The 24,147-nt window shown below is 42.8% G+C and overlaps 1 protein-coding gene across 7 annotated transcripts in view; it reads right to left on the minus strand.

Annotated features, from left to right (window-relative positions):
- The window catches only part of BRD3 (bromodomain containing 3), a 134,177-nt gene that overhangs the window by 19,424 nt on the left and 90,606 nt on the right, over nucleotides 1-24,147 (minus strand). For all 7 annotated transcript variants that reach the window (XM_033960273.1, XM_033960280.1, XM_033960278.1 and 4 more), the window contains 6 exons: nucleotides 21,957-22,104; nucleotides 21,042-21,191; nucleotides 20,496-20,707; nucleotides 6,123-6,494; nucleotides 4,020-4,148; nucleotides 2,227-2,418 (listed from right to left, as the gene is read on the minus strand). In XM_033960273.1, the coding sequence (XP_033816164.1) occupies nucleotides 2,227-2,418; nucleotides 4,020-4,148; nucleotides 6,123-6,494; nucleotides 20,496-20,707; nucleotides 21,042-21,191; nucleotides 21,957-22,104 (1,203 nt within the window). The remainder of the gene's footprint in view (nucleotides 1-2,226; nucleotides 2,419-4,019; nucleotides 4,149-6,122; nucleotides 6,495-20,495; nucleotides 20,708-21,041; nucleotides 21,192-21,956; nucleotides 22,105-24,147) is intronic.

A 24,147-nucleotide genomic window follows, 5' to 3' on the forward strand; every position in this document is an offset into this window, starting at 1 on the left:
CCCTTCAACCTATCCCCTCTCCACCATCATATCCAACATTTCTTCCTCTCATCCTTCTCCCATGTATCTCTACCTCATTCCTCTCTCTCTCATTTCCTTTTTCTGCCTTTCCACATGTGTACCATGTCTTTTCCTTTCACTCACACACTCATGCCCAACAATTCTCCTTTTCTATTCCTTCCCTCGTCCCAAGTTAGTGCCCCCTTCCTCCTTCCCTTTTGTCCCAAGTTCATGCCCCCTCCCTCCCTTCCTTGTGTCCTGAGTTCATGCCCCCCTCCCTGCTTCCAGCCTTTGTCTCAAATTCATGCCCCTTCCATGTCCCAACACACTCCTTCCCTCCTTTCTCCCTTTGTCCCATATTGATATCCCCCCCTCTCTCTTATTTGCTCACTCCAGGGCCACACTTGCTCCCTTCAGGGCCATCCAGCTGGGCTGCTCCTTCCTGCCTTCAGCCACACTCATTCTTCAGGGACGTGAACAGCATCTCTTGCACACTGCATGTGGCTGACCTGCAAGTCTTCCCTCCGACGTCAGCTCTGACATTGGAGAGATGGCTTCTGGGTTAGCCATGGGTTAGCTTCTGGGTTAGAAGCAGCATGCAAGAGCCGCTGCCCGCATCCCTACAAAGAACAAGTACAGCCGAAGGCAGGAAAGAGCAGCTCACTTGGAAGGAGGACTGTTGAGGTAACTGGGATTTCCGGCTTCCCTCTGATGTCAGCTCTGACATCAGAGGGAAGCCTACTGGGTTGATTTTGGCGGAGTAGGGCATGCAGCTGGAGAGTAGAAGGTGGCCTGTTTAATAGTGGGATCCCTGGTGGCGAACGACAAGTGGCTCCACATTGGGGAGGAAAGGGGAGGGAGACTCATACAGTGCTGCATACCCTCCGCAAGCATTTAATGGCGGTAAGGAAGAAGGGTGGTGCTTCCAACTCCTATTCCTGTTTCTTTGTCATAGTGCTTTAGCAAGGAAAAACAGATCACCAAAACAGAAGAGGTTCTTCTGCTTAGTCCCAGTATCCCAGGAAAGGGGCACAAGCTGCGGGCTAGTCTGACAGCCCAGCAACTGCTGGAAAGGAGAACACAAGTAAGAGCTTGTAAAGGTAATATGAGGTATTCATGATACATCTTACATTACACACTGAAGAAATTTCTTGTAAATATGTCCTGCAGCCTTGGTTATATGCCTACATCTAGAAGTGTTAGATCCAGGATGATTAATATTAGGAATGGACACCCAAAAAATCTGAGTGTCATTGTTTAGAATTATTTTTGTTTCCAACAAAATGCTGCCTTTAGAAGTGGATGGGAGGGACATTGGGGTATCCAGAAAAGTGTCTAGGGAATCGGGGAGATGTTTGGACCATCCATGGAAGTCTCTGGGGAGGATTTGGAGGAGTCAGCAGGAGCTGCTAATGGCTCATGGGCCTTATATTTACTCATTTGCAGGAGTTCAAGCATTATATTTTCTCCAACTCCCTTCAAACCCATCTTTTATTACACGTTTACAGTAATAAGAGACTTAAGGAAATGTATTTGTTTTGTTTATCTTGACTAGACTGTAAGCTCCAGAGAGAAGAGCCTTTTTGTATATAACATGTAAACCAGTTTATAACCACAGAAAGGTGGTATATCAAGTCCCATCACTTGTTCCCTTTCCCTTTTATGCACCTGTACTTATAGAAATAAGTAGTGGTATTAAGTGTTGTTTATTTCAGTTCCATTTTGTATCATTCCCAGAGCCCAATTACAGGAGAATTTGGATTTATGGCCAATAAAGTGGACACATTAAGCTGAAACCAATAGCACATGAGGGTATGCATAAACACTTTAGGAATGTAACTGCCTCTTCTCAGAAATTAATCTTTCCACTTCTTTCGCTAGATGAGCTCCTAGACAACTATGATTTCTTGACCCCTCTTACCCTCCCCCCCCTTTCAAGGCCCCTTTTAGTCCCTCCTCCTGATCCCCTTTCAACCCCTCTCTGGAAGTCACCTAGAGCCTGAATAGGTATGTGCGACACACAAATGAAAGATTAGATTAGATTAAGTGTTAATGAAATATTCCAGTCTACTGTTCATCATATTTTGTGAACAAAGCATATCTCAAATATGGAGGAAAAATATGACTATAAAAAAATGTATACATACAAACTCAGCTGTATACACTTGAAACACATAAATTTGCTCTGCTATACATTGCAACATTTAGCTAGTCCTGAGTTCTTACCTGTTCCTGCAGCTCTGCCAGTCTGGTAGCACGCTCTTCCTCAGAATCTGAACTGTCCGAGTCTGACGAACTCTCTTCACTGCTGTGACTGCTCTCAATGCTTTTACTAACAACTGGCGCTGTTGGGGGAGGGGGAGGCTGTGGCTCCACCGGCTCATCTGGCATCTTTGCAAACCTCATTTCAAAGACATCCTGCAGACAAGGCAATAATGTCAAAATGGATGTCTAAGACTGGTAATCTGCAATCAATTTGGAATAATATGCTGAGCATTATTTAATGCTGTTTTGTTTTATAATTGCTCGACTATGCATGATACTTCTGTAATCCGCCTTGGATTTTAGTGGATTAAAAAAAAATTTATTATCTACCTAGAACCCAGGCAGCTTACAATAAAAAAAACATCCAAAATTGTTAAAATAAACAAACATCAAAACAATAAACAGAAAATCCATAAGCCAATCATACTAAAATCACCCTAAATACAGAAAACTCTTCATTTCAGTTAAATGTCGAGACAAAAAAAGTGGATTTTTAACAACTTCCTAAACCCCAACCCATTTCCACAAAAACGTAAAATCTCAGGCAAACCGTTCCACAAAACTGGTCCAGCCACTCGAAAATGAAGATTTTGCTTTATCAACTTCCCACTTTCCAACAACATATGACTCGCAGATCTTAATGTAACCCTGGCTAATATAAATAAACCAGAAATATAAAATCACTCTCAATAATCAGATGCAATGTTCCAGAGCTGCATTATCTTTCAGATGTTAGTGAAATGAGCTACTTTGATTTTCCAACAATGCAAGAGTAGTTCTCAAATTCTGAGCCTGCAGAACCCTAAAAAACATTGTAGATGGGTCACAAGATAAAAGTCCCACTGTGATCACACAACCAGCAGAGGGGGCAGGAAAGCAAGACAACACAAACACATTTATGTTTGTGCTTATTAAATACTTTTTATACTGCTCTTCAACAAATTATTAGAGTGGCTTTTACATTGTAACACAGTTTAAAATTCAGAAAAATGGTGCTCAGAGGGAGAGAACAGCCAGAAAAGGAAAGCCTATGACAGTATACCATAAATTAAAAATAAAACAACAGAGAAAGTTCAAGAGGCAAAAGGAAGAAAAAAAGCCAATTAACTGCCAACTGAACCACCACTAGAGAATGACATGGGGACAAATTTGTCCCCATCCCTGCGGGATCTATTGCCATCCCTGTCCCATCCTTGCTAGCTCTGTCATCATCTGCACAAGTATTCGAGGCTTGAAGGGATGGAGCAGGGACAGAACTTGTGAGGATTGAACAGGGATATTAACCACTTAGGGATAGAAATTTTAGAAATAAATAAATAAATCCCACAGGGATGGGGAAAAATTTGTCCCCATTTCATTTTGAGACCTAGTCCCCTCTGTCCAGTTTGATGAACCCTCCCCCCCCCCCCCCACACACACACCATGGGCTCCTTTTATCAAGCCGCGCTGGCGGGGTTAATGCGCGCGACTTTTCATCACGCGCTAACACCCACACTGGCCTAAAAACTACTGCCTGCTCAAGAGGCAGCGGTAGCGGCTAGCGCGGCCGGTGGTTTAACGCGCACTATTATGCATGTTAAACCACTAGTGCGGCTTGATAAAAGGAGCCCTATGTGACTGAAATTTTGAATGAACTATATGCTCTGGTAAGTCCATGTGCTTTGCCGTAATGTTTTCTGAATAGAAAAGCATGGGAATTTCTGCTCCCAGAATTCATCCTTCACAGGAGGAAATCTATATTAAAAGCCTTATACCTGAAGTTTTCTGGCCATTGCCACCACTTCGTGGTCAGGAGGATTGTATTTGTAACAGTTGGAAAACATTAACCGGATGTCTGCAGCAAAACCCTGTGCATCTTGGTAGTCACGCCCGTCCATTTTTTTCTGCAAACAGAAACAAAAGCAGAACTTCTTATTTGGTAGTTTCCTCTAAAAACCACTACAGTCCAGTGCCTGAAAGGTTAAAAGTGGTGTGGATTAGTGTGATCATTGCAGAGCTGGGAAACACAGGAATCTCCCACCTCTGTAACTTACTCACTGAGACAGGACTGCTGTATGTTTTATTCTACTGCCTCCTACAGCAGATATAATTGCTGCTTCATTTACACCTAGAAAATAGGTACAGGTGTTCTCCACACAAGTGTAATGATCTCTGGGTTATGGTTCATAGGATATACCCTATATAAACCCAAATTCATTTCCTTTCCATAGCTGTAAAACTGTGACAGTCTTTACATTAGGTTCTGACAATCTGGAAGTGGATCTTCTGCTAAATAAAAAAAAATTTAATCAATCAGCAACAACAAAAAAAAAAAGAATAAGAATAATTAAAAATAAGAACAAATACAGAAAAAGTACCAAATTTTTTGGGGGGTTACTAAAATGTACTTTTTCTCCTTATCTTCTCTAATATCAGGCAGACATTGTGCATTTGTCTCCAGGATTTTTCCATTTTCATTTCATACCACAGCAGAGGACAGGATACAGCTCTTCGCAAGCTCCTTTTACCAGAGGCTGTCCTGATGGCAATTATGTGGTTTATTCCTCCCTCTCAGGGACTGCAAATTAATATTATCATATTTTAAAGTCCTCAAGTCCCAAACTTATCCCGAGGACATGGAGTGCACCACTGTACAATCTTTTCAGTGCGCACACACATAAAAGGTTGTAAACCCCACAGATTTTCAAGGTCCACTAGCACAGTCTTTTTTTTCAAGTGAGAAAGGTGTTGATTTTGTCACAGGACAAGCCAAAATCATAAATAGAGATTTTTTTGGTTTTTAAGCGTGACCCCCCCCCCCCCGCCCCAACTGCTCATTCCTCAGAAAATCCTATTTTCACGATGGATGGATAGATGGAGGAGAGAGCAGCTGATGGAATAGGTCAAAACTGGAAGGCCACATTAGACTCAACAAGCTTTTTCAGGCTTCTTGCTCACAGGGTCACCACTCCTTCAGGATTTCTGGATCTTACAGGACTATAAAAAGGAATCCAAGCCTTTCTATGTCCCAGCACTTTCAAATGGGGACACTAAAAGGAAGAGCAATGCCTTCCGCTTTTATACACACATTTACTGTTAAGTAACACATTCAGTAAATAAGCAAATAAAATCATTATACAAGCTTTTGACAAAAACAAATAACGTAAAGAACACAAAATAGCATGAACAAAAATGGGAAAGCATTTGACATTTGAGAACGATCCTGACCAGGACATAGGTGTGTACAATCTGAGTTACTGTTTCAAATGAAATGATATGTAGTTGAATTAATTTGTACATTACTATATGACAATGGAGAATACGCTTAGACATGCTGTGGAATTTTAAGTAAAAACAATTGGATACCTAACATATTTCTTTACTTTACAACACATTAATGAGTGAAAAAGCTCCAATACCCTCTTCCCCTTCCAGAGATAATTTAACAACTGTTCTTCTACTGTAGGAATTGCAAACAGAAAAGCAGACATTCAGAAGCCAGCCTTCACAGTGCCCTGTCAAAAAAATAGCTGGCTCAATCTTTGGTCTCTAAGCTGAATGATGGTCCTCAAAGTTACTCATACATAAAACCCTTTGACACAAGACAGATTCACACAGAAGGTGATGAAGATATTTGATTGTGGTGACTACCACAATCTATGGTAACAATCTTAGGGTAGTGTAGGAGCACTGAGGTCACCCATGGGAGCAATGGCGGTGGGTGGAAGGCAGGCATCAGAATCATGGCAACTTAAATGTTTCCCTATCGGATAGGGGAGGCTCACCAGAGTGACGTTTGTAAGCGAGGCTCTAATCTGATATTGTAATATGAGCAGCAGCCCCTGTTACAGAAGAGAAAGAGTATGACACAGACGTACTTTGACAGTACTGAGATCCATGGGATGCTTGATAATATCATGGTAATCGTGCAGTTCCAATGCCTCAGCATCAACAGGCTTATAAAAGGGCCAAGCGTACGCTGCATGTTTCTTAGAGAGCATCTCTTTCAGAATGCTGTCACAGTATTTAAGGTGCTCTGTTAGTTTGCCTTTCTTGCCCGCATGCTGGGGCACCTCCCCATCTTCCAGGTCTTTCTTTGGTGGCTTGATGGGGCGCCCTCCGCTCTCTCTCCGGCCCACAACTTTCGCCTGTTTGGGCTCCGATAGGGGGTTGGGTGATTCACTGCGGCTGGCAGTGATAGCAGACGTAGTAGGCGTGGTCGTGTCTGCTTTCCGCTTCACCCCTTTTTTCTGAAAGGATAAATGAGTGATGTACAATAAATGCTCATTATAAAATATACCATCTCTGTATAGCCACAGCTCATAAAACCACATACAGTTAAGCCTTGCTCTTCACATTCCTGGTTCATCTATATTAGCACCTCATTATAATATCCCATTAATAGAATATCATTGAATATAGACATTTATACTTTTTTTTTTTCCTACAGAAATCCTTCTATTCCTGAATTAGATATACAAGTATTCAGTTCTAGACTAGTTCATCTAGCTTTGCTCCCTGCTCTAGTCACACTGACAAGCTATTCCAAGATAAAATATGGATTAATGTCTATTTCAGTTTTAATTACTCTTAGAAAAAACACTCTCTGAGTTGAATTAAGTACTCCAGGATTAATTCAAAGTTTGCTCTCTGATCACATGGCCCAATCACTTTGCTGTAACATGTAATTATTTATTGCATTTATTAAAAAACTTAAACCCTGCTTAAACCAAAGCGGTTCATTGTAAAAACAATACAATGAATGTTTAAAAATCTCTCTAATGGTATTATTAAAGTGAGCAGCTCTTCAAGAAAAGGCCTCTATAAATAAAGTCATTTTTAAATCTCTGAATGTCAAGAGAGCATCCTAAGTGACCCTGTCGGATTATCCCATAGTAGCACCTCTGCCATTGAGATTACTGAAGCCCTCATTTTTGCATAATGTACGCTTGTCAGCCCTTCACTAACTACCCATAGTGTCCCCTCTGACCTCAGGGCTTGACGTGGTTGATATACTTCCAGCACCTGAGTCAGATATCAGGGCATATGAAAGTGTATCACTTTAAAAATCAAGCTAGGGTCTCATCAGACCCTTTATGAAAGTAACAATACTTCCCCTCTTGTTACTAGTGTTATTCTCTTTATGCTCTCAGGGACACAGTCAGCTTTCCAAGTGCTTTGTCAAGCTACCCAACTAGTTGAGGTTATCATAAATCAGCAAACTCTGCTCTAGACTTATTGTTCTCTGTTACCAAAAAAAAGCAGTGATCTTAGAGTAAACATTAATTCATTACCATAGTAAAGACAAGTGAAAACAATGTGGGGGCATGGCCTTTGGTATGTGGCCAACCAGAGTCTTATGCCACTCCCAGTACATCCCGGAATGCACTGGGAAGGAGGCCTAAGATTCCGGTTGGCCCAGGTACCTATGGCCCCCTCGTAGGCCTATGCACTGGAAGGCTCACCATTTTGGAAGAGGCGGGTCTACTGGCCAGGGGGAGTGGGCATCCATCTTGCCAGCCATCTCCTAAAGGGATGGGAGGTGTCAAGGGGGATGTTAGGGTGTGAGGGAATGTCGGGGAATATCAGGTGAGTGTTGGGTGAGTGTTGAGGTGTGTCTAGGGTTCGTGGGATCGATGAGACTGGTGGCAGGAGGGAGTGGGCATCCCTCCTGCCAAATGGATGGGGGGGTGTTCGGAGTATCATGGGTTTGGGAGATCGACGGAGTGGCAGCAGGAGGGAGTGGGTATCTCTCAACTGTGACAGATGCCTACAGTATAGGCAGCCTGCCTCGGGGTGCTGTTTTTTTTAAACATACATACCGATTGGTGGAGGGGGGATGGGGGGATGGGACCGGGTTGTAGTTCATTACATACTGTGTTTGTACTTGTATTTTTTTGGCTTCTTTGCAAAATCAATAAACATATTTAAACACATCCCGATTGGCTGGTTAGACAGTGGTAGGACACCTACAATCGGGATACCATTTATAGAATTTGGCCTAAAATGTAACTAGAAAATTAAAGCACGAATGACCACTGTATCATAAAAGAAGCCTGTATTTAATTTAAAGCAAAAAAAACCTTCAAAGCTCCCAGGAACGATATGCAAATTATTTCTGATCTATTCCAGTGTGGAGTCCTTTCCCATCATTGGTTTCAAAAGTTCCAAAAACAGAAGCAGTTAGAAGAAAAATCCTAAAAAATACAGAGATAAACCAACTACTATGTTCAACTATTAACAAAAAATATCTTTGCGGCGCACTGCTCTTTTGATATCTTCATGATATTTAAAAATATGTGTTCCCAAGCGTCAGACTAGCAATATCCAAAAAATATTCAATACTTATCTTTCCAAAGCCACAACCAGTATCTCTAATAACATAATCTAACAACCTTCTGGTTAAGTAAGCAAAAAAGTGACCATACAGTCTACTTACTTGTACTGGGGGGTATTAAGGCACCCTGATTGGCTTAGGGCCTTAGGCCCTTCCCAGTGCATCCCAAGATGCACTGGGAGGGGGAAAGGCCACCATTTTGAAGAAGTGGTCCTATCAGCAGAAGGGAGTGGATATTCCTACTGCTGATGTTTCATCAAAGGTACAGGGAAAAGGGGTGAGGGGATGTCGGGAGGGGGGCTGTGGGGATGTTAGGGGTGTCGGGAGGTATGGGGTGTTGAATGTGGTGGGAGAGGACTCTCTAGGGGGGCTAGGGGGATCAGTGGGTGGGAGGGAGGGAGAGAGCACCATGTGCGGGACCACAGAAGACAAATGTGAATAGGGATGAAGGAGTAATAGACCTTGATCGATTTTCAGATGTTCAGATGTTCATGAGGAGCTAGCTAAAATAAAGGTAGACAAAGCAATGGGGCCGGATGGTGTACATCCTAGGATGCTGAAGGAACTTAGGGAATTTCTGGTAGCTCCGCTAAATGACCTTTTCAATGAGTCTCTAGAGTCAGGAGTGGTACCAGAGGACTGGCGAAGGGCGGATGTGGTCCCTCTCCACAAAAGTGGAAGTAAGGAAGAAGTAGGGAATTACAGGCTGGTAAGTCTGACTTCTGTGGTAAACAAATTCATGGAAACACTTTTAAAACAGAATGGTCAAGTTTCTGGAATTCTGTGGATTACAAGACCGGAGGCAACATGGATTCACTAGAGCAGATGTATCAAAGTCCCTCCTCGAGGGCCGCAATCCAGTCGGGTTTTCAGAATTTCCCCAATGAATATGCATGAGATTTATTTGCATGCACTGCTTTCATTGTATGCTAATAGATCTCTTGCATATGATTTGGGGAAATCCTGAAAACCCAACTGGATTGTGGCCCTCGCGGAGGGACTTTGACACCACTGCACTAGAGGTAGGTCTTGTTAGACAAATCTGATCAATTTCTTTGACTGGGTGACCAGAGACTTAGACAGAGGATGTACGCTAGATGTGGTGTATTTAGATTTTAGAAAAGCCTTTGACAGTGTTCCACACAGATAATAATAATAATAATAATAATAACTTTATTCTTATATACCGGCAACAATCTTGCGACTTCTAGGCGTCTAATAAATGTCTAATAAATAAACTGAGTGCCCTCGGGATGGGTCCCAAAGTGACGGGCTGGGTCAAGAACTGGTTGAGTGGAAGGCGACAGAGGGTAGTGATCAATGGAGATTGTTCTGAGGAAAGGATGTTAACAGGGATGTGCCTCAAGGTTCTGTTCTTGGGCCTGTTCTTTTTAACATTTTTATAAATGATATTGCTGAAGAGTTGTCGGGTAAGCTTTGCCTCTTTGTGAATGATATGAAAATATGCAATAGAGTAGACACACTGGATGGTGTGAATAACATGAAGAAAGAACTGACGAAGTTTGAAGAATGGTCTGAAATTTGGCAGCTAAAATTTAATGCTAAGAAATGCAAGGTTATGCATTTGGGCTGCAAAAATCCGAGGGAATGGTACAGATTAGGGAGTGAAGAGCTTATTTGCACAACAGAAGAGCGGAGCTTGGGTGTGATTGTATGTGATGATCTTAAGGTGGCCAAACAGGTTGAAAAGGTGACGGCGAAAGCTAGAAGGATGCTAGGTTGCAAAGGGAGAGGTATGGCTAGTAGGAAAAATGAGGTATTGACGCCCTTGTATAAGACTTTGGTGAGACCTCATTTAGAATATTGTGTACAATTCTGGAGGCCGCATCTTCAAAAAGATATAAAATAGATGGAGTCGGTCCAGAGGAAGGCTACTAATATGGTATGTGGTCTTCATCAAGAAGCGTATGGGGACAGACTTAAAGATCTCAATCTGTATACTTTGGAGGAAAGGCGGGAGAGGGGAGATATGATAAGAGATATTAAAATACCTACTTAATGTAAATGCGCATGAGTCGAGTCTCTTTAATTTGAAAGGAAACTCTGCAATAAGAGGGCATAGGTTGAAGTTAAGAGGTGATAGGCTCCGGAGTAATATAAGGAAATACTTTTTTTACTGAAAGGGTGGTAGATGCATGGAACAGTCTCCCAGAAAAGGTGGTGGAGACAGAGACTGTGTATGAATTCAAAAGGGCCTGGGATAGGCACGTGGGATCTCTCGGAGAGAGAGAAAGAGATAATGGTTACTGTAGATGGGCAGACTAGATGGCCATTTGGTCTTTATCTGCCATCATGTTTCTATGTTTCCAGGTTTCAGGAAAAGGATAACTGCCACCTGTCGCCAAGATCGTGGCAGTTCAGATTGCTGTTCCATACTGCTGAACACCCTGACCATAAGGAGTCAGCCACTTCTTTACCCAACGTGTGGTGGACACCTGGAATGCGCTTCCAGAGAGCGTAATAGGGCAGAGTACGGTACTGGGGTTCAAGAAAGGATTGGACAATTTCCTGCTGGAAAAGGGGATAGAGGGGTATAGATAGAGGATTACTACACAGGTCCTGGACCTGTTGGGCCGCCGCATGAGCGGACTGCTGGGCACGATGGACCTCAGGTCTGACCCAGCAGAGGCATTGCTTATGTTCTTATGGAAACTCTTGTAAAACAGGCCAGTATACCAATTCATCTCAGGGACCTTGGCATTAGGCAGAGCTTTAATAGCCCACTCTACCTCCTGTGCTGTTATAGGTTGGGAAAGCATGTCATTCTCCAATGGAGTGATAATGGGAAGTTGTAAAACTGACAAAAAGGCGGAGATTATGTCTTCTGGGGGGGAGGTTATTTGGGAATAAAAACCTGCTGATAATATGCTAAGAACTCAAGTTTAATGGTAATTTGATATATCGTCTATCGTAATACTAAACAATTATACAAAATATTTAAAATCAGGGGGTACACAAAAAATATATATTATCAGATACAAAGACAGAATGGACTAACATGGCACAAAAGGACTAAGGGTGAACTATAATAATGTATAGTAAAGGAGAGAAAACAAAAAAGGAGGATAGAACAAAAGGGAGGGGGTAGTAGTTTTATTTAAACTGTTGAATATCTGCACGGAGTGGAGAGAGAGGAAAGTAGGAGATTAGATCAAAGGCGTCTCTATATAAAAAAGCTTTAAGAGCTCTTTTAAATTTATCTAGGCTTGCTTTCTCTCTAATGTAAGGGGGAAGAACATTCCAAGTGAGGAGAGCAGTTATGGCAAAACAGGAGTACCGGTGAGTGCCAAATGTATTAAGAGTAGGCATGAAAAGTAAGTTTTGAGAAAAAGATCTGAGTGTTCTAAGTGGGGTATGAGGGATAAGTAATTTATCAATGAAGGACGGTTCTCTGGATTGAAGTGTTTTAAATGTAAGTAATGCAATTTTGAAAGTGATTCTATGACGGATAGGGAGCCAATGGGCATTTTTCAATAACTGAGAAGCATGGTCATATTTCTTAGAATTGGTGATGATTTTAATAGCTGTATTCAACTCCTATTGAATAAAAAGATTATCAGTGTGTATAGCATCTGCTGTATCCACCAAAGCAGAAACAAAATTCTGTTCACGCCGTTTCTGAAATTTGTGGGCTAAAAGCCAGCTAGTACAGTTATCAAATTCAAAGTGCTCTTGGCGCAATTTATTAAGTTGTTCTGCTACATCAGCGAGTTCCAGCTCTTTCAGTTGGAGTCTATTTGCCTGAATTTGATTTCTCAAATCCTCTTGGTGCCCCAAAATCCCAAAATTTTATAAGCCTTATCTAGCGCAGCCAAAAGCTCTTTAAGTTGACCTTCCTTTTCCCGCCATTCTTTGAAGACATGAGCCTGGAGGGCAATCAAGTGCCCCCACATCACCACCTTCAATGTCTCCCACAAAACAATGGGAGCTGTCTCGGGCAGATCATTATATTGGAAAAAAAATCTCACATGTTGAGGGGCACCGAGGGACCAATATGCAGACCGGATATGCAGTCGAGGGAAGTCTGCTGTCTTCCCAGAGCCAGAATATGAGATGTGACCACCTGTCTTGATAGACTTCTCAAGCCCCAGGACCACTTCCCCATGCTGCTCATCCACGTCGGAACGAATGACACTGCCAAGAACACCCTGGAGGACATAGCCTGTGACTTCGGAGCTCTGGGAAAGAGGCTGAAGCAGACAGGAGCACAGGTAGTATTCTCTTCAATTCTTCCTATTAGGGGCAGAGGAAGGGACAGGGAAGAACGTATCCTGAAGACGAATGAGTGGCTACAACGATGGTGCCGGGAAATGAACTTCGGACTCCTGAATCACGGATAGGCACTACAGGGACTACAGGGACCAGACGAACTCCACCTGACCAACAGAGGTAAGAACGTCTTCGGACACCGACTAGCCCACCTACTTCGAAGGGCTTTAAACTAGGTAAGTCGGGGGTGAGTACCCACTTTTACACCGGAGCAGTAAGTAACAATCCTGATGTGGCGAACCAAAACTCCGCTTCTAAGTCTAAGGTAAGTACCCCTACTGCAAAAGAATTGCTAGGGGACAGTTTAACTCAAGTGGGATGCTCTCTACATGAGCTTAGTAAACAAAAAGAGTGGAGAGCTATGTATGTTAACGCACGCAGCCTAGGGAATAAATTTCTAGAACTGGAAACGGAAATAGTTAATGCAGACCTAGACGTAGTAGCAATTTCCGAAACATGGTTCACAGACTCTCACGGGTGGGACATAACTATACCAGGATACAACCTGATTCGCCAAGACAGGGAGGGTAAGTTAGGAGGAGGGGTAGCACTTTACATCAAAGAAAACATCAAGACAACCAGGGTCACGGATGTCAAGTATACTGGGGAATCCATCTGGGTAAACCTGGCCAGAGGCGGAGAAAAATGCCTGTACCTTGGTGTGGTGTACAGACCTCCAAGACAATCGGAGCACAAGGACGCTGAATTAATTGAAGATATTGAGAATATCACCTTAAGGGGGGACGTTGTTCTGATGGGAGACTTCAACATGCCTGATGTAGACTGGAACACACTCTCAGCGACAACTGGTGATAGCAGGAGGATATTAACGTCTATGAAAGGAGTACGGCTCAAACAATTGGTACTAGAGCCCAGGCCATCCTGGACCTGGTACTTACGAACGGGGAAAGCGTCTCAGAGATCTCAGTGGGAGAACCGCTAGCCACCAGTGACCATAACATGGTATGGTTTAACCTTAGGAAAGGCTTTCCTAGATCACAAACAAAAACAAGGGTACTCAACTTCCGGGGCACTGACTTTGCACGCATGGGAGACTTCGTCCATCAGACACTTCAGGTTCAAGAAGTAACGGACAATGTGGAGGTTATGTGGTCAACCTTGAAATCAACCCTTCATGAGGCAACTATCCGCTACATAAAATCGGTAACTAAACAACAAAGAAAAAAGAAACCCCAATGGTTCACTGATGAGGTTTCGTACCTTGTCAAGGAGAAGAAAAGAGCATTTCTCTCGTACAAACGCGCGGGGGAAAAAGAAGCAAACACTGAATAAAGGACAAAGTCTGCAGCGGTCAAAACAGCAGTCAGGGAGGCCAAACTTCGAATGGAAGAAACTCTAGTGAAGAACATCAAGAAAGGGGACAAATCCTTCTTCAAGTACATTAGTGACAGGAAAAAGAATACAAACGGGATAGTACGCCTTTGAACGCCAGACGGGAATTATGTGGAAACAGATTCTGAAAAAGCCAAACTACTGAACGATTACTTCTGTTCAGTCTTTACCTGCGAGGCACCAGGGCACGGGCCACGGCTGGAAGCAAAGCAAAGCATGGAAGACCCATTTCAAAATTTTGAGTTCACACCAGCTGATGTTTACAGAGAACTGTCAAGACTCAAGGTGAACAAAGCCATGGGACCGGACAATTTGCACCCAAGAGTGCTAAGAGAGCTATGCGATGTTCTGGCAAAACCATTAGCCATGCTCTTCAATCTCTCCCTAAGTACAGGGAGAGTACCCCTGGACTGGAAAACAGCAAACGTCGTTCCTCTGCATAAAAAGAGTTGCAGAGCAGAGGCTGCGAACTACAGACCAGTGAGTCTCACATCAATAGTGTGTAAAATTATGGAAACTTTACTTAAAGGTAAATTAGACACGATATTGGATGAGGGGAATCTAAGGGATCCCTGTCAACATGGATTCACCAAAGGCAGGTCATGCCAATCCAATCTTATAAGCTTCTTTGATTGGGTGACAGGAAAGCTAGACTCAGGAGAGTCTCTGGACATAGTGTACTTGGATTTCAGTAAAGCTTTCGACAGTGTCCCACACCGTAGACTATTAAACAAGATGAAATCGATGGGGTTGGGTGAGAAACTAATTGCATGGGTCAATGATTGGCTGAGTGGTAGACTTCAGAGGGTGGTGGTCAACAGCACCCTCTCTGAGACATCGGAGGTGACTAGCGGAGTACCGCAGGGCTCAGTCCTGGGACCATCCCTTTTCAACATATTCATAACTGACTTGACCCGGGGGCTTCAGGGTAAAGTAGCAATGTTCGCCGATGACGCCAAACTGTGTAACATAGTAAGTGAAAGCAACCTCAAGGACAGTATGACGCAGGATCTGATCAAGTTGGAAAACTGGTCCTTGACATGGCAGCTGGGCTTCAACGCAAAAAAATGTAAAGTCATGCATCTCGGCAGCAGAAATCCATACAGAACATACTCCCTGAATGGAGAAACACTAGCTAGGACTTCAGAGGAACGGGACTTGGGGGTAATCATCAGTGCAGACATGAAGGCTGCCAAACAAGTAGAGAAGGCCTCAACTAAGGCAAGGCAAATGATGGGATGTATCAATAGAAGCTTCGTCAGCCGCAAAGCTGAAGTCATAATGCCACTCTACAGAACCATGGTGAGACCTCATCTGGAGTGCAATTCTGGAGGCCACATTACCGGAAAGATGTGCTTCGAGCTGAGTCGGTCCAGCGGATGGCCACTAGGATGGTCGCCGGACTCAAGGGTCTCTCATACGAAGAAAGACTGGGCAAACTGCAGCTCCATACCCTAGAGGAGCGCAGGGAAAGGGGTGACATGATTGAGACGTTTAAGTACGTCACAGGTCGTGTCGAGGTGGAAAACGATATATTCTTTCCCAAGGGACCCTCGGTCACAAGGGGGCACCCGCTCAAACTCAGAGGAGGGAAATTTAGTGGTGACACCAGGAAGTATTTCTTCACAGAAAGGGTGGTAGATCACTGGAACAAACTACCAGTGCAGGTGATCAAGGCCACCAGCGTGCTCGACTTTAAGAAAAAATGGGACACCCACGTGGGATCCCTTCGAGGGTCGAGTTAAGAAACCAGGTCACTAGCACTCAGACTTAATGGGGTGGGTCAATAGAGTGGGCAGACTTGGTGGGCTGTGGCCCTTTTCTGCCGTCATCTTTCTATGTTTCTGTTTCTAAGATAGACTCCAACTGAGCAAGGTGGGAAGGATCTGCCAGAAGAGAATTATTGAGACACCAGTGTCTAGGACCGAGAATCTGAGGCTTGCAAGATAGAACCAAGAGAAGGGAAGCATGTTCTGACCATATATTAGCACGGATAGAGACCTCCAACACTTGTCCCAGCAATGCCAGGCCACTGAACCAAAGATCAATTCTAGAGGAGGTGTTATGTTTAGGAGAATGGAAAGTAAAATCCCTAGAGCCTGGATGCAATGTACGCCATAGGTCGACTAACTCCCATTGATTCATAAAACTATGCAGTTGGACCCTATCAGTTTGTCCGTAAGCTACCACCTGGGCAGAATTATCCAAAAGAGGGTTGATGGTTAAATTAAAATCCCCATCCCCTATTAGCGTACCAGTCACATACTTCGCCAGAACTTGGGATAGCTGCACAAAAAAAATCCCCTTGAGCTGAGTTAGTGGCATAGATATTCAACAGAGTACATGTATGATGGTATACCTGTAAATGAACCAAAGGATAGTGGCCCTCCCTGAAGGATAAGTCCATAGTCTGTTATTGAAAAAGACATGGGGGAAGCCACTGCTTGCCCTGTATCGGTAGTATGGAATATTGCTACTCCTTGGGTTTTGGCCAGGTACTAGTGACCTGGATTGCCCACCGTGAGAACGGGCTACTGGGCTTGATGGACCCAGTAAGGCTATTTTTATGTTCCCTATCACCCACCATATGTTGAATCTGCCAGGACAGGGATTTAGATAGCAAAATACCCATCCCCTTGGTCTTCCCATGGTATCTGTTAGTTACCATAAGAACCGGTAGATAATGCCTATGTAAGAGCACCCTTTCATACCTAGGGAGCAAATGAATCCTGAACAAAAAGTACATCTGCCTTCAACCAGCCCACCTCTCTAAGTAACAGCCGTCGCTTCATGGGCACATTCAGACTTCGAGCATTTAAAGATAAAAAAATCGAAGTTCACCTAAAATCTGTAGGGAATACAAAAGCTACATGATAGAATAGAATAGAAAAAGAAGAAATAGAAATACTTCCCCCTCCCCCTCCCTCCTCCCTGTCACAATAGATAGACAAGTGCACAAAAAACAATCAGTGCTTTTTCAAAAAGAAAAAAAAGGAGAGGGTAGGACACCCCAAACAGGGCCTAGTGCACTCTCCATATCAAAAGCTCATAATACAATAACACGGAATGTGCAGTCATGTTAGTCCAGAAGCCAGTAATTGAGTTCCAGAAGTCTGGCGAGTGAGACACCCCTTCCCATGGGTCACCTGTTACCAATGCAAGCACACTTGCGGAAAAGGCTGCACATTGTGACTGGATTCCAATTGAGATTGCTTGCAGCCCAGGAGGTGAAGCCGAAATATCTGGAAATAAACTTTGAGCATCTTCCATATTATGCACTCTGTGGAGCTTGCTCTCTAAGTGGAAGGTGAGCACAAACGGGTGCTGCCATTTATACTCGATACCTTTGTCCACTAAATGGCGAGTGTAGTGTTTTAGTTCCCCCCCTCCAAAGGGTAACTGCAGCCAGATCCTGAAAAATTTGAATGAGATAGGTATCCCACTGAAAGTCATCCTTCTTCCATGCCACTGACATTATCAATTCTTTTGGCTTAAAATCAGTGAAGCAGACCACAATATCCTGCAGGATGTTAGCCCAGGGCCATACCAAAGTCCAATGAGCCCGCTCAATATCAATAGCCTCAGGGGACAGGGGCCCAGATGTGTCAGCCAATAAAGAGCTCACCAAATTCTGTACTATTGCTTCACAGTCATAATCAGGGGCTTCTGGAAGGCCTCGAAAGCATAGGTTATGCCTTTGGGACTTGTTCTCAAAGTCCTCAATTTTGTCTAGCAAATATGTATCTGTAGACTTATAATCCTGAACAGCCAATTCCACCGCAGTCAATGCGTCTTGGTGTTCCTCCAATCTCGCCTTGGTCTCCAGTACCCTGCCTCCAAGCAACTTAATCTTGCCCCATAAATCCGCAGAGAGAATGGTGTGCTCAGATCAAACTGCTTTTAGATCCAATTTGATTTCCTCTAGGATCTGGCGAAAGTCCAACAGGGGATCAGTTCCTTCCAGCTGCACAAGATCGGCAGTCGTGCCCTGCTGAGATCCTACGCAACATGCCACTTGCTCTGCCACCATTGTATCCTTGCAACGAGGCTGGAAGGGAGAGTAAAAACAGCCAAATCCTTTCACGTCACAGAGCCACTAGGCATACTAGCATAAAGGTCACGCTTTCCAGAAACCGATGCTCTACATAAGAAAGCTGGCTGCAAGCAAAAGATGTTATTTGTCGCCAAATACACACTGGGCTCCAAGGAGCTCAAGACCTAAGCGACCATCTTGAGTGGTGATATCACGCTCCCCCGCAGACGTGCATGATGTTGCTGAAGAGCCCTGAAAAGCTTCTCATGTTGAAGCTGTCTAGCCTTGAGCGTTCATTTTTGAAGCTGGAGGCAGCATTTACAATCCTCCAGGACCAAGACACTGAAGACACCAACTGTTGGAGATCAGTAATGGAAATGGTCCTGTTGCACTGAGTGCAGCGTTTGAACCCACTAGAGGGCTTACCACCAATGCTAAATCAAAAGATTCAATGGTCCAAGGAGGTTGAGTAGATTTTAAGCCGAAAAACAGCCGATCCTCCCAGCCTGTAAACAGGCTTTCTGGGGTCAAAAGACCCAAAGACCGAAAAAGGGTAAAAGTAAATAAAAGTTAAAGAAATGGAAAATAAAGGAAAAGTAAATGATATACTGACTAAAATTAACATGGGAAGGCACAAAAAGACAAAAAGGTTGACGTGATTTATACTAACTTTGAAGACGAATTAGTCAGCCCCGCAGAAAAAGAATCGATGGTCCTGCAAGCCAAAGTCAGGCAGGAAGGCACTTGTGCATGGGTGGTACAGGTGGTCTCATGACTTAGAAGTTTTAAGTGACAGTACACTTTTGCATTGTTCATACTGGGCTCTGTGGATTATGTCACCCACATGTGAGAATATACTGCCTGCTTGTTCTGGGATAACTTGCAGATCATCCCTGGGAGCTTTGAGGTTTCTTTTGCTTTAAATTCAATACAGGCTTCTTTTGTGGCACATTGCTCTTTCATGCTTTGATTTTCTATAAAATGATGTCCTTTTTTGTGTGTTAGCTTGTTTTACACACTGAAAAGGGCATGTATAAAATTCCAGATGACTGTGAGTAGGTAAAATCATGATGTGTGGGGCTGGATTTGGGAGTCTATTCTACAAAGACAGAGGTGGCGATCTATAAATTGACACCTCGTTTGTGTGTCACAAAGCCACACTGGCGCACTAAGAGGTAGCCCACTTATGACAGGACAATGGCAGGTATAAGAGGTTGTGCCTATGTGCACCATGCAACACACTCAACTGAGAGTGCTCTATAAGTTGTGTATTTCATTTGGCAATATACCCATATTCCATCCACATGTATGCCCCCGATAGTTGCGTGGTAAGAGTTAGGCGCAACATTTATAGAATAGCTTCTAGTATTTATGTGCATGACTGACAATTATTGGTGGTAATCACATATATAAATTGGAAAAGAGATGGCTGAGGGGAGATATGATTGAAGTCTACAAAATCCTGAGTGGTTTAGAACGGTTACAAGTGGATCGATTTTTTTTACTGCATCAAGATTTACAAAAACTAGGGGACACTCGAAGTTAAAGAGCAATACTTTTAAAACCAATAGGAGGAAATATTTTTTTCACTCAGAGAATAGTTAAGCTCTGGAACGCATTGCCAGAGGATGTAGTAAGAGCAGTTAATGTAGCTGGTTTTAAAAAAGGTTTGGACAAGTTCCTCAGAGGAAAAGTCCATAGTCTGCTGTTGAGACAGACATGGGTGAAGCCACTGCTTGCCCTGGAGGTTGCTACTATTTGGGCTTTTGCCAGGTACTTGTGACTTGGCTTGGCCTCTGTGAGGACAGGATAGTGGCCTAGATGGACCATTGGTCTGACCCAGTAAGGCTATTCTTATGTTCTACTATAAACTTTAACTTTAGGCAACCAGTTTATAAAATTGCCTTTATACAAAAACATATCTTTCTAGACTTCTCACATAGGCAACCTTTAATAACATTATCCCCTGTATGTACGGTTCACTATAACAATGTCAACTCAAAATCAAACATACGTAAAGAGAGAACATTATTTCCTTGTACAGCAGGACTGCTCATAGCTATCTTAGGAACCCCAGAACCATTCAAGTTTTCAGGATATGTACAATGAACATGCAGGAGACCCAGCATATGCAAATGTATTCACAAAACATGACTGGCGATGGGATCCCCAGGACAGTTTTGGGAAGCCCTGCTGTTCAGCATCTCTCTGTGAGGAGGAAGCAACCATTCCCTTTACCTTGACGACAGGTGGTGTTGGGGGTACCACAGGTATGACTGGAGGGGCAGTGGTGGGAGGCTGGGGTGGAGGAGCCACTGCAGGTGTGATGTTTGCAGTTATCGTTGGCACTGGGGTTGCAGCGATGACAGGGGTCTGGGAAACGGCTGGAGGGACTGCCTGAAAGGGAGCTGGTGGGGACACTGATGATACGGCTGCTGCTTGCTGGGCTCCTGCACTCACAAAATAAAAAACAGAAGGTTAGCAAGATAGCAACTGTGCAGGATGCAGTGTGCACCTAAAAAGGTTGTTCTGTGCTACCTGGACATATTCTCCTCTACATAAATCAACATTTAGGTCACAGTGGCATAAAACAATTGTGGTGTACAAAAGAGACCATCAGACTGTTCTCTGTGTCCTACCAGCTCAATATAATGTACTGCTTTAAAAATTTAGGCTCTGCAGAATGTCCGAGCATGTGACACTCAGCAGATATGCACATTCATGCTGGTCTTTTCTCTCCTCTCACCTGATTCAATATCAAATTGCAACATAACATTTAGGAACCTTTATAACGCTCCCTGCGCCTCTCTGGTTCTGCCCGTCTTCCACTGGTGCGCTCTGAAACAGGGGGTTTCGTGGGAGGAGGTGGCGGTGGAGGGGGAGGAGGTGGTGGTGGTGGTGCCACCGGCACTTTCTCAACAGGTGGTGCCGGTTCTGGAAAATAAACAAAAACCAAAAGAAGAATATATTTATTTTATTTATTTATTTAAAACACTTATAGCCCGCATATCAAACATCTATGTGGGTAACAGTAGTACATACACAATTAAAACAAAACATAACAATACAAAATCAAAAAAACAACAGACAGCCTATATCCCAAAACCTATGCCTAAAGCAATTAGTACCAAATAGCTACCACTTTATACATTGCTCATATTTGGAAAAACTAGTCGGAAAAAATATGCCTTCAGGCTTTTCTGAAAGATCAGGAAGTCGGAAATTAGAAAGGGGTATGTGGAAAAGCTTGTCTATATAAACCCAGTACGGTATATACCATGTCCAACTCCTAAGTCTGTTTCCAATATATCTATGTGAGAGAAAGAAAATAAGGCAGATCTTTCAGAACACAAAAGATCTATTCTAGGGTGTTGTTCTGAACAGGATTCCAGCAGTTTCTTAGCTCTGTAGTTACTACAGTTAGGAGGAGCAGACACATTTCAAAACACTATAGTTAATAAGCTATAAAATGCTCACAAATACCAGCTTCATGTTGACTTTACAGTTGAATTGTCCCTGTCATGCAATGTGAGTAGTAGGCCTACCTGACCCAGTCATGATGACACCGTGATCTGAATGGCAGGCCTTCCTTTCTCTGGCAATGCAACTACTGCCATCTGTGAATGTCAAGTCTTTCCAGCCCAGCCAAGTTACAACTAGAGTGTAAGAAGGGTTTGCTTTATCCGGACACATCATTACCTGCTGTCTGTGCTACCACTGCTGTTTTCCGACCTTTGCCTTTTGGAGCCGGTGGTAACAATTCTACTTCTTCTTGGGGCATTTGAGCTACCTTCTGTAGGAAGATTTTCTCCAGGGCCTGTGCCATCAAGACTATGTCATCAGTGGGCTGCAACATGTGAATGAAGCAGGTTAAATACTCAATGTCTAAGAAGGACGTGCTCTATTTACAAACATTTTCCTTGCCAAGTGTATAGACCTAGCTCAGTTTAGACACTTCTATTACAGTAAAGTCTAAACAAATAAAATCCACTAGTGAGCACAGAAAGACCCTCATAAACCCAGGATTTTCTAGGAAAGCTCTCAAAGTAACTCGTCTCTACATCGCCTACAATTTTCTCTGTAGGGTGGTGTAACTTCTGTAGTGAATAGAAGCTTAGTGGTCCACATTCAAATGCAATCTTCATTAAATATCTGAATCTAAGTTTCAGCTTCATTTTAAAAGATCCAATTGTATAAAACAGCAGAGGCAATGATGAAAAATACGTATACTGTATATTTAATGACAAGCCTTCTAAAAAAAAACAAACAACACAATTTTGGGCAAGTTACAAAAATATACATTACGAATACTGCAGAAAAGCAAAAGTAAAATATAGAACAAAGAGACAGAGACGTACGGTATAATCAAGGCTATAAAACTAAATGCTCCAAATTCTTCAGAACCTCCTTAAACTAAAATCAACACATACCCTATACCTCAAGCCTCAATATGTACCCCAAAGGTTTACTTAAAACATTGTACAAATTATTGAATTTGTTCATATATCAGCATACATAGCAAGATTGTTATAGAAACAACCTGGCATTCTGTAAAACCTGCCCCTCCAGTTCTGTATGTCCTGTTATTGGATTATATCAGGTATGTGCCACCATAGATGACTTAAGATGATTTGTGCCACAGTGCCACAGTGCCATTCAACCAGGGATCCACATCTATGGCTTCTATTCCAGACACATTCCAGAGACATTAATTTCTGCAAAATGCCACAAAGCATGTTTTCACCTGACTTTTTCTTCTTTTAAATTCTTGAAAATTCATTTATTTAAAGAAAAAAGTAGACTTCTGCATGTAAGTCACAAATGACTTATGGGGTCTGTCACTAGTTGATGGTTTCTCATCTTTTCTTAAAAGGGAAACAAATAGTATGGTAGGGCCTAGAAGTGGCATATGATCCAGAAGTCATTCTCCTGGACAGCTCTGGACTAGAATGGCCAAGAACAAGCAGTGGGAGAACAGCAGTAGAGGAATGCTTGGAAAGAGCTAAAAAATTAGACATTATTTCTTAAATATTTACATTTTTTGTACACAGTAGTATAAGCACAAGACTCATTCTTTTGCAGTATGCTCAAAAAATCCCCAGATGTATAAAGAGACAGAAACATGTGTTTTTGAAGTCAGAAAATGTACATGTCTCATAACAGATGGCAGGTTTATTGGGCCCCAGAATTGTTTTAGCAAACACAAACTGTTGCCTTAACATTAAGGACTCCAACTCTGTTAATAGACTGTCCTAAAAGATAAAGTCATGCAAATAGAGAAAATCCTCTCATGGCAAAACACAACAAAACATACTGAGAAAATTGTACCCTGAAGAGGTGCCAGGGATACAGGTAGCTGACATTATAACAGAGATGCCATGTGTAACAGTGTAAGAATGGCACTAATAAGTTAGCTGTCAGAGAGAGAGAGAGCGAGCAAATTTGCCCAGCCCCTCCCTAGCAGTACATGGTACAGAGAGAAGCCTAGCTGTCATAAATCTGCAAATGTGATGGCTTCCAAGCTATTTACTGCCAGAGTGGAGAGGGCAACCAAATCCCTGACTAAAGCCCCTCTTACAATATTCCCTTCAGTCTACATTGCGAGTTCCTCATGCTCTCCTTTGCTTTGTTCTCTTATTTGTATTAAACACATCATGGGAGCTGCATACTGAACTGGGAAGCTCTGTCTCTTAAAGCAAATTTTTGGTTATTATGACATACATTTGATTCCGTTTTGCTTCTGTTAATATTTTCTTTTATGATATAGTATTTCTACTTTAATGGGTTGGGTTATATTTAAAGACTATTACCCTGTTTCTTTTTTTTCTTTATAAATTGTTGAAATTTTAGGATAGTTTGGATTGCAAACTACAGTATTTAGATGTCTGAA

Source organism: Geotrypetes seraphini, chromosome 10, assembly GCF_902459505.1.
Source record: "Geotrypetes seraphini chromosome 10, aGeoSer1.1, whole genome shotgun sequence".
In the NCBI taxonomy this organism is placed as follows: domain Eukaryota; kingdom Metazoa; phylum Chordata; class Amphibia; order Gymnophiona; family Dermophiidae; genus Geotrypetes; species Geotrypetes seraphini.